The sequence below is a fragment of the Capra hircus genome, chromosome 21 (genome assembly GCF_001704415.2).
Source record: "Capra hircus breed San Clemente chromosome 21, ASM170441v1, whole genome shotgun sequence".
Taxonomy (NCBI): Eukaryota; Metazoa; Chordata; class Mammalia; order Artiodactyla; family Bovidae; genus Capra; species Capra hircus.
In genome coordinates, this window is record NC_030828.1 from 66,872,558 (window position 1) to 66,883,444 (window position 10,887).

The 10,887-nt window shown below is 61.4% G+C and overlaps 1 protein-coding gene across 1 annotated transcript; it reads left to right on the forward strand.

Moving 5' to 3' along the window:
- On the forward strand, positions 202-10,640 carry AMN (amnion associated transmembrane protein). Its single transcript, XM_018066053.1, has 12 exons — positions 202-275; positions 946-1,064; positions 1,174-1,218; positions 8,182-8,269; positions 8,547-8,761; positions 8,894-9,031; positions 9,214-9,322; positions 9,443-9,525; positions 9,705-9,882; positions 9,975-10,164; positions 10,269-10,362; positions 10,434-10,640. The coding sequence occupies exons 1-12, from the start codon at positions 233-235 to the stop codon at positions 10,518-10,520; spliced, it is 1,389 nt and encodes a 462-aa protein (XP_017921542.1). The 5' UTR covers positions 202-232; the 3' UTR covers positions 10,521-10,640.

A 10,887-nucleotide genomic window follows, 5' to 3' on the forward strand; every position in this document is an offset into this window, starting at 1 on the left:
AGAGGCGCCCCGCCCCCAGCGCACCGTTTCCTTGGGAAGTGGTCCCCACAAGCCCCCTTTCTGAGCGCCCACGGTCCTCAGGTCCTGGAGCTGGGTGTGTGGGAGGGGCCCAGGAGTCGCTGCGGGCGGGTCGGGGGTGAATGTGTAACCCTCCCGGCTGCCCCCACCCCGCCCGGTCACGTGGGCCCCGCGGGGCAAAGTCTCAGGGTCCGAGACGCCGAAGTCCGGCGGGATGGGCGCGCGGGGCCGGGTGCTGCTGTGGCTGCAGCTGTGCGGTAAGGGAGTTGGGGGGTGGCGCGCCGGGGGCCCGACGCACCCGGAGACCCGTGTCCCCGAGGGGTGCGCGGCGGGAGCGCGAGGGGCTGCGAAAGCCGGCCGGCCGCCTGGCCCCTCCTTGCGCAGCGCCCGCGGGGCCGAGTGGGAGGCTCCCCGGAGCCGCAGGGCCAGACCGACGGCCGGCCGCGCCCGCCCTCCGCCCCTACCCCCGCCCCGAAGCTGGCCCCCGGCCCCAGGGTGTGCGCCTCTGACCCCCGCGTGGCCCGTAGGCGGGGGCGCGTCCTCGGAGCGGCCCCCTACGCCCCGGAGCTGTGAGAACTGCAGCCCGTCCCCGTTCCCCTCTCTCAGCCCCGGGCAGATCCGGCCTGCCGCCCGCCCCCGCCCGGTCCCCCAGTTTCTTCCCCTGGGCCGAGGCCTCCCTGCCCCGATGGCCTCAGTCCTGTGGTTGCCACCATTCTGGCAGGGCGAACTGGGGGCGGGCAAGGAGGCGATCTTGGGGCGGTGAGTCCCTGAGGAAGGCAGGTTTGAACCGGCTCTGCAGATTCAGTAGAAGTTGGGGAGCCTCAGGGCCTGGACCCTCTAGCTCCAGGTCTCTCTGGGTGAGGTCATCCTTCCTGGGCACTGGGGGTTCCAGGCAGGAACCCCAGCGCTCAGCCGGCCCCTCCCCAGCCCTGACTCGGGCCACCTACAAAGTCTGGGTCCCCAACACCAACTTTGACGATGCCGCCAACTGGAGCCAGAACCGGACCCCATGCACGGGTGCTGCTGTTGAGTTCCCAGCGGACAAGGTGCTTGACCCCACTCCTGGGGCCCAGGGTGGGGGCTGGGTCCCGGCGTGATCCAGGCCCCGGGACCCCAGTGATGGGGGGCACTTGCTGACATCCCTGCCGCCTGCAGACGCTGTCGGTCCTGGTTCGAGAAGGTCACAGCATCTCAGACATGGTGAGCAGGGCTGGGAATGGGCCCCTAGTGGGAAGGGGGCCTGTGGGTCCCGCCCTGGTCAACTCGAGGCCTCTTCCTGACCGGCCTCCACCTGGGGGACAGACCCTTCAATCCACTAGCTCTTACCCTGTGGAGGGGTTTTTGGAAGGGTGGGGAACCACATGGGAGGGGACACCAGTCGTACAGTCGCAGCCCAGGCTGCGCCCAGCTTCGGAAGGGGTGTGGGGGCACCTCCTGTCTCTCCTGCCCCTGCCTTCGCCCAGGAGCCTGTCCTCTCCAGGTTTGCCCCAGGGAAGCCCCCCTCCCCACCCCACCAAAGCCTTTCCCTGTCCTGTGCATCGGAACTCCGTCAGGGGACCTTTTTCTCAAACTGATTCACAGTGTGAGTTCCAGGGTGGGGTCCTCACCCAGAGGCCACTGGACTTTATGGGTGAGCAGGGGCCACTGGTAGCCTAGGAGGCCTGGGCACCACTCACTCTGCTGTCCAGATGCAGGGGCTGGGTACCCCTTATTTCCACCTGGAGGCAGCTAGGTTAATTGATGGTTTTCAAAAGCGGCATTAATTCTGGGAGTCTGGCCCCATGGGGGGACAGGGCAGGGGGCGTTAGAGACCCCAGCCCTCACCTGCAGCCTGGGAAGGGGACCTCGGGCAGGATGTGCTGGTTCCTGTAGATCCTGGGTCCAGACGCCCTTCCCACGTGTCCAACCCAAAGGCTAAGGTGTGGAGGGGCCAGTGAGGGGGATGAGGAAGTGGCAGAGCCGTGGCCACACTCAGGAGCCCCCACAGCCCTGGCGACCATGGCAACCAGACAGGGGCCTGGAGAGGGCAGGGGGCGCCTGGAACTGGCGGGAACCCGCGTATAGAGGAGTCAGTTGGAGATGGGGGTGCTGGGACCTGGGGGTCCCTTCTGGCCGTCTTAGTTGCCTGGATGATCTCCTTGGGGAGTTCGGTTCAGTTCAGTTCAGTCGCTCAGTTTTGTCCGACTCTTTGCGACCCCATGAACCACAGCACGCCAGGCCTCCCTGTCCATCACCAACTCCCGGAGTCCACCGAAACCCATGTCCATTGAGTCGGTGATGCCATCCAACCATCTCATCCTCTGTCATCCCCTTCTCCTCCTGCCCTCAATCTTTCCCAGCATCAGGGTCTTTTCAAATGAGTCAGCTCTTTGCATCAGGTGGCCAAAGTACTGGAGTTTCAGCTTCAACATCAGTCCTTCCAATGAACACCCAGGACTGACCTCCTTTAGGATGGACTGGTTGGATCTCCTTGCAGTCCAAGGGACTCTCAAGAGTCTTCTCCAACACCACAGTTCAAAAGCATCGATGCTTCGGCGCTCAGGTTTCTTTATAGTCCAACTCTCACATCCATGCATGACTACTGGGAAAACCATCACCTTGATGAGACAGACCTTTGTCGGCAAAGCAACGTCTCTGCCCCTTCTGGCTGTCTTAGTCGCCTGGATGATCTCCCTGGGGAGTGCCTGGGGAATCTCAAAAGAGACAACAGTCATGCATTCATTCAGCCTTCGCTCCGTCTCTCTGCCCTGTCCTTCCCTGGCCCAGCCAGCCCTGCTCTTTGTCCCGCACATCTGTACCCCTTGCCTGGCCCCTTGGGGCGCCCCCCTTACTCCCCCTGCTTATGCTCTGCCGGGAGAGGTCAGCCCGCGGAGGTCCTGGGTGGAAACAGCCCAGGGGCACGGAGACGGGGGGCCGAAAGGACCCAGTGCTCCCTGAGGGCCCTCCTCCAGCCCTACTTGTGGGGCCCCAGTGTGGTCCAGCTGCTGAGATGTCACCTGTGACGAGGCACAGCAACTCAGTGATTTAATTTGCATTTTCTTGGTTTGGAACATGGGCTTCCCAGGTGGTAAAGAATCTGCCTGCAATCCAAGAGACCCGGGTTCAATTCCTGGGTCAGGAAGATCCACTGGAGGAGGAAATGGCAACCCACTCCAGTATTCTTGCCTGGGAAATCCCATGGACAGAGGAGCCTGGTGGGCTACAGTCCATGGGGTCTCAAAGAGTCAGACACAACTTAGCAACTAAGTTTCACTTTTCACTTTGGTTTGGAACGTCTCTCCCTGGGATTTCTCTCTTCCTGAACACCTCCCCTCCCATTTCTGGGCAGATTGCCCAGGAATCTATTACTTTCTACCCATTAATTGTCGAGTTACTGCAAATGTCTTCTCACTATGGACTCTGCCTGTGTTTCCCTTTGCTGATAAGAAAACCCCATTATTAATCTATCAGATGCAAGATCGGTTGCTTTAAACCTGTGTTTTCGGTGTTTTGTTTAAGCGTCTCTTCCTTGCTTCTCGGTAAAACCATAATCAGCCGTATATTATGTCTATGGGGTCATGGGTTTCCCATCAGGGGCACATGTCTGAGTCAGATGCTAACTAGGGAACCAGCTGTATTCTTCTCCTTGGATTAAGCCCAGTTTCTCATGTCTCCCTCCAACCACCAGCCTTGCCCCTTGCTTTGTGGCACTGGGGTCACTGTTCGCCAGCTGCCCAAGGTGTGGTGGGGGTTCTCTTCGAGCTTTGCCTGCAGTTCCTTTGATCTTTCTGCCTGTTCTCCTGCCAGCACCACAGTGTTCCCAATCAGGCTCTGTGAGTTGTCTTAAAAGCCACTGGGTCAATTTCCCCTGCCTCTCCCCCACTCTGAGAGGTCAACCCTCAGAGGACCCAGGTGGAAACCGGCCACCCTGCACCTTCTTCACCCTTCTGTTTCAAGGTTGACTAGTTCTTTGTGGATCTGACTGTTGCAGAGAAATCATAGAGTAGGTTTATCAGGTAACACCAGTTCAGTTCAGTTCAGTTCAGTTCAGTTCAGTCGCTCAGTCGTGTCCGACTCTTTGCGACCCCATGAATCGCAGCACGCCAGGCCTCCCTGTCCATCACCATCTCCCAGAGTTCACTCAGACTCACGTCCATCGAGTCTGTAATGCCATCCAGCCATCTCATCCTCTGTCGTCCCCTTCTCCTCTTGCCCCCAATCCCTCCCAGCATCAGAGTCTTTTCCAATAAGTCAACTCTTTGCATGAGGTGGCCAAAGTACTGGAGCTTCAGCTTTAGCATCATTCCTTCCAAAGAAATCCCAGGGCTGATCTCCTTCAGAATAGACTGGTTGGATCTCCTTGCAGTCCAAGGGACTCTCAAGAGTCTTCTCCAACACCACAGTTCAAACGCATCAATTCTTCGGCACTCAGCTTTCTTCACAGTCCAACTCTCACATCCATAGATGACCACAGGAAAAACCATAGCCTTGACTAGATGGACCTTTGTTGGCAAAGTAATGTCTCTGCTAGTTAGGTTGGTCATAACTTTCCTTCCAAGGAGCAAGCATCTTTTAATTTCATGGCTGCAATCACCATCTGCAGTGATTTTGGCCACCCAAACCCTGGAATTTGATTGGGAATGAATGACAACTTTATATATGCAAGTCATCTGCTTGAGAGCATGGATTTTCTCTTCAAATATTTCAGGTCATTGGCTATAAAACTCTTTACTAGAGGCTTAAAATGGTGCACGTAGAGGTTTTGTGTAGTAGTGGCTAATTTATAAATCCTTTATATAGTTTGGTTCCTATTGTGAATGGTGCCCTATTTTTAAGAATGATATCGTCTATGTGGTTATCTTTGTAAACAATGACCATTTGTTCCTCTTCCTTTCCAGTCCCAACTCCTTTTATTTCCTTTTCTTTCCTTATATCATTGTCCAGGATCTCTACCCCTATGTTAAACAAAAGTCACGAAAACAGGCCTTCTTGTCTTGTTCCAGCATAAAAGAGAGGACATGTCGAGGTGCTCCACTGTGTAATGTTTGCTGTAGGGCTTTGTAGATAACTTTATTTAATTGTGGAAATTCTAATCTATTTCTAGTTTGCTGGCAGCTTTTTGAAAAATCATAGATGGGTTGCTGAACTTCCCAGTTGTTTTTTTTCCTACATTGACTGAGATGTAACCCCCCTCCCCGCTGTAGCCTGTTAATGGGGTTTTCTGAGGCGGAACCGTCCTTGTGAGGCGCATGCCTTCCTGGCACCTTCCTTCAGGTGCAGGTCGAAGTGCGCCTCTTCAAGACACTTGCCTTCCCTGTCACGCTGATTTCGTGAGACTCTCCACTGCCATCTGCTGGGACACCGTCGCACACGCTGCAGAGAACTCAGGATGGGGGCCTTTCTCATCCCTTCCTTCCAATACGTTATTGGATCCAATCAGCTAATATTTTATTTAGAATCTTCACATTTTTGTTTGTAAGTCAACTGAGCCTATAATTTTTTTCCTTTTGTCGTTCATTTGGTTTTGGTTTGTTTATTGTTGGTTGCAGGGGGTCTTTGCTCCTAAGGGGACCTTCCCTTGTTGCAGGGGGGCTTTGCTCCTGAGGGGACCTTCCCTTGTCGCAGGGGGGCTTTGCTCCCGAGGGGACCTTCCCTTGTTGCAGGGGGCTGCTCCTCTTTCTGGTACACGGGCTTCTTGTCGCAGTGGCTTCTCTTGCGGAGCACAGACTCCAGGGCGCACAGGCTCAGCTGCTCCGTGGCGTGTGGAATCGCCCCCAACCAGGAATCGAACCTGTGTCCCATGCGTTGGCAGGTGGACTCTTATCTACTGCATCACCAGGGAAGTGCCTTCATTTGGTTTTGGAATGAAGATTACAGTGGCCTCATAAAATGGACTGGTGATTTTTCAGTCTTTTTCTGTTTTCCAGAACAACTTTGGGAAGAAGAAATTAAATTTTACTTGAAGGTTTAGCAAAGCTCACCTATAAAACCCTTGGTTGGACTGGGAATTTGGGGAATAGGAGGTCTTTGACTGACATTTAAAATTCTTTAATGCTTACTTGTCGGTTCAAATTCCCTATTGCCTCTTGCATCAACTTTGATATTTTAAACTTTCCTAGAAATTGGTATATTTCATCTAGGTGTTTGGCAGTCTTACTGATTTCTTAACCTTCTCAGTATCTGTATTTTCCCTTCAAGTGAGGTCTTTACTGTATGTCCATGACCTTGTGGTCTCTCCCTCCCCCATCACATTTTAAACCTTGATTTAAACATTTATTAAGAGACAGCAATAAGTATTTTTGTTATTTCATCACAAAAGTATTTCACAAAAGTATTTCATCACCCTCCTTCCCGTATCTCTTCTTAGCTTCTGGATTCTGTCCTTCTTTCTTTCTCCAAGCATGTTTTCAGCGTAGGTTTGTGTGTGGCAATCCTTCTGAAGTCTTTCAGGCTTAGAGATCGTTTTATTATTCTTTAACATATGACACACTGTTCTGGAGGGCAGGGCCATGTCCAGGGCAGTGTCTGCTCTGCTGACTTGGGACGTCTTCAGGCAGCCTGTTCCACTGCCCGTGTGCGTCCTTGCTGAGAAACCCAATCCTTGAATGTTTTTCCTTCCTGGGTGATTTCTTTCCCTCTGCCGCTTTTACAGCATTCTCTTTGTCTTTGATATTCATAAACAGAGCATTATGTGATTTTCCTTATTTGGCATTCAATGAGACCTTTCCGGAGAAGGCAAAGGCAACCCACTCCAGTACTCTTGCCTGGAAAATCCCATGGATGGAGGAGCCTGGTAGGCTGCAGTCCATGGGATCGCTAAGAGTCGGACACGACTGAGCGACTTCACTTTCACTTTTTACTTTCATGCATTGGAGAAGGAAATGTCAACCCACTCCAGTATTCTTGCCTGGAGAGTCCCAGCGACTGGGGAGCCTGGTCTATGGATGGGGTCTCAGAGTCGGACACGACTGAAGCGACTTAGCAGCAGCAGCAGCAGAGACCTTTCCTTTTTAAAGTTATTTTTTTCTTTTGTACATACATGGTTGGTGGTGCTGTGTGGGATGTTAGCTCCTTGACCAGGGGAGTGGACCCGAGCCCCTACACTGGGAGCAGGCTTAGCCACCGGGCTCCCAGGGAAATCCCCAGTGAGACCTTTCAACCGAAGTTTCCCAGCTTTCCTCCGATGCGGAGAATTCCTCTTGCCGGTTTCTTCAGACGCGCCCTGGATGCGGAGAATTCCTCTTGCCGGTTTCTTCAGACGCGCCCTGGCCTTGTGTCCCAACGCTGGCGCTGGCGTCGAGCCCCCACCTCTCCTGGTTGTTCTCTCTCGGCCCTTTCCTGCTGTCTTTCAACTATGGCACTTATCGTGTATTATCCACACTCTCCGCTTTGGCTCGGTTGAAAACCAAGTTCTTGTTGGAGCGTCACACTTCGGATACCCACCGCCCCTCCCGAGGCGCCTGCGCCCCTCGGTCCCCAGGGCTCGGCCCTGGCGCCTGCAGGGGTCGGGGGGGTCTGCCTGGCTGGCACGGGACTGCACCCTCAGCCGCGGCCGAAGCTGGCCCGTGACCTTCACTCTGCCCGGGGTCAGCCTGCCGGTCAGGCCCAGTGCCTGGGGGGCTGAAGAGCAGACTCTGGGGAGCAAGCGGGGGCCTCTCCCCCGAGGTGTTGAGCGCCCGGGACCCCCACACCGAGCAGCGCCCCGGTCCCGCCCTCACCTTCCGCCCGGACCCCACGGTGGGGTGGGGCGCCCCGCTCCGGGCCTTCACGCGGCCTGACACCCGAGGCCTAGGCGTCTGCTGGAAGGAGCTGCCCGCGCTGGAAGGGGGCGCGCGGCTCCGCGGCCCCACCACCCCGCTTCCCTCTTCCCCAGCCGCCCCGCGGCCCTTCCTCACGGTGAGGGCTGCTCCAGGGGCCCCGGCGGCTTGGCTTCGTGGAGCCGAGGGGCCCTTGAATTGTAGTTTCTCAGGGGGCCGGCGGCCCTGACGAGAGCCACGCTGCCGCAAACTCCCCGCTCCCTCGGCCCAGCGGCCCCTCCGCCCCGGCCAAGTGCCCCCCCGGCCCCGCCGTCAGCGGCCCAGTCGGCGGCCTAGGCTCTCCCGCCCGCGGGGACGGGGCTCGGGGCTGGGCGCACAGCCGGACCCTCCGGGGCCCACCCGCCGCCTCAGCCCGTGCCTCCCGCAGCTCTTGCCGCTGGACGGGGAATTCGTCCTGGCCTCAGGAGCTGGATTCGGCGCCGCGGACGCCGGCTCGCGCCCGGACTGCGGCACAGGTGAGGGGGGCGCGCCGCGGGCGCGGGGCGGGGGGCGCGGGGCCGGGGGCGCGGGGCGGGGGGCGCGGGGCCGGGGGGCGCGGGGCCGGGGGCGCGGGGCCGGGGGCGCGGGGCGGGGTCGCGGGGCCGGGGGGCGCGGGGCCGGGGGCGCGGGGCCGGGGGGCGCGGGGCCGGGGGCGCGGGGCCGGGGGCGCTGGGCCGGGGGGCGCGGCCGCGGGCGGGGCCGGCCTGGAGGGCGCGTTCCCGGCGCAGCTCAGGGGCGCGCGCCGCCCAGCAGCCCGCGCGCGCTTCCTCGACCCCGACCGCTTCCTGTGGCTCGACCCGCGCCTGTGGCGCCCGGGGGACGCGGCGCGCGGCCTCTTCTCCTTGGACGCCGAGCGCGTGCCCTGCCGCCACGACGACGTCGTCTTCCCGGCCGACGCCTCCTTCCGGGTGGGCCTGGGCCCGGGCGCCGGCACCGTGCGCGTCCGCAGCGTCCAGGCGCTGGGCCAGGTGGGCCGGGCGCGCGGGGGGCGGGCGAGGGTCTCCCCGGAGCGCCTCCCACCCTGCTAGCCTGGCGGGTTCCGGGCGCTCAGGCGCGGTCTCCGCCCCGGCCGGCTCCCGGGCCCACCCGGCCACCTGCAGACGTTCGCGCGCGACGAGGACCTGGCGGCTTTCCTGGCGTCCCGCGCGGGCCGCCTGCGCTTCCACGGGCCGGGCGCTCTGAGCGTGGACCCCGAGGCCTGCGCGGACCCGTCGGGCTGCGTCTGCGGCAACGCCGAGGTGAGGGCGGCCCGCCGCGGGGCGGCTGGAGTGGCGCGCGGCCGGGCCCGGCGCTGGGCGGGAGGTCGGGCCTGTGCCGCTGCGCCCCGCCGTCTCCCGCTCGCTCTCTCCCAAGGCGCGGGGCGCTCTCTCCCGGTCTGGCCCTCGCCTTCTCCGTGCTGACCCCCGCTCCCCGTTTGCAGGCGCAGCCGTGGATCTGCGCCGCACTGCTCCAACCCCTGGGTGGTGTCTGCCCCCAGGCCACATGCCTGGAGCCCCTCCGGCCCGAAGGGCAGTGCTGCGACCTCTGCGGTGAGCGCCCCGCCGCGCCCCTCAGAGCTGGGGCGGCGCGGCCACCCTGACTCGTCCCAGCCTGTTTCCTTGCCGGGCTCGGACCTGCGGGGCTGACCCCTCCTTCCCTTCCTGCTGCAGGAGCTGTCGTGTCGCTGACCCACGGCTCTGCCTTTGACCTGCAACAGTACCGGGCGCGGCTGCTGCACACCTTTCTGGCTCTGGTACTGAGGCCGCGCCCCCAGCCCGGCCCCCACCCTTCCGCCGCCGGGGTCTGGGAGCACCCCCTCCGCCGCCCCCTTGTTGCGTCCGCTTTCTGCCTGCAAAGCTCTTGTCCGTGTCCCCTTTGTCCCTGCAGGTCCGAGGGACGGAGTCCCCGGGCCAACTCTGTTTCCCTCTCCAGCCCCAGTACCAAGGGCTGCAAGTGGCCGTGTCCAAGGTTCTGCGCCCACCCGGGCTCCGCGAAGCCTCGGGCACGAAGGCGGACACGGAGATCCAGGTGGTGCTGGTAGAGGCCGGGCCCGAGACAGGCGGCGCGGGGCGGCTGGCCCGGGCCCTCCTGGAGGACATTGCGGAGCACGGTAACCGCGGCGCCCCTTTCCCAGTACCCCCCCCAACCCCCCGTCCCGCCCCGCCCCGCCCCGGGATTCTGAGCCAGCGCCGTGCGTTGCAGGCGACGCCCTCGGAGTCCTCTCGGCGACCGCTCGAGAGTCGGGCGCGCCCGTCTGGGCCGGCACGGCGGCGGGGCTGAACGCGCCGGCGCGCGCGGGGCTGGCGGGCGGCTTGGCGGCCTCGGGGCTGCTGGTGCTAATGGTGCTGCTGGCGGGGGCGCTGCTGCTGCTGCGCCGGGAGGGGAGGCTCAGGTACGCGGGGCTCGGGGACGCGGGCCGGGGGCTCGGGGCTCCAGTACGCGGGGCAGGCGTTCGGGGCTCGGGTGTGTCGGGCTCATACGCGTCCTCGCCTCCAGGTGGAGGAGGCGCGACGAGGCGGACCCCGCACGGGCCGGGGCGCCGCGGGGCTTCCACAACCCGCTGTTCTACACGGCGGACTCCGCGGAGGCGGTGAGGGGCGCCCGGGGTCGGGGGTGCGGGACCTCCCTGCGGCTGGGCTCCCTGACTCTGCGCTCCCGCAGCTGCCGGCCCCGAAGTCGGACCAAAGGAGCTCCAGCCGCAGCTACTTCCTTAATCCGCTGTTTGGCGAAGGGGAGGCGGAGGCCTGAGCGGCCGCGTGACCGACCCCAGCTCCATCCAACGGGCATCGCGGGCCCCGCGGGATCCCCCACCCTCTGCTGGCCTAGGATGGGGTGGCCTGGCCCAATAAAGCGATTTCTTGCACCTGCTGTCAGCGTGGACCACCCCCCTTCGCCCCCCCCCCAACCCTCCCGCTCCTGTCCCGCGCCCGTCTGTCCCTGCCTGGTCGGAGCTGGGAGGGCCAGGTCGGATGGTGAGGGGTGGTCCTCAGAGCCCGTGCCCGCTGACGCCTAGCCACCCATGGCGGTCCTGGGTGCTACCTGTCGGCTGGGGCGGCCCAATGTTCTGGCCTGAGAAGGTCCTCCCGTAACTAGGACGGCCTGCTGTGTTCCGGAG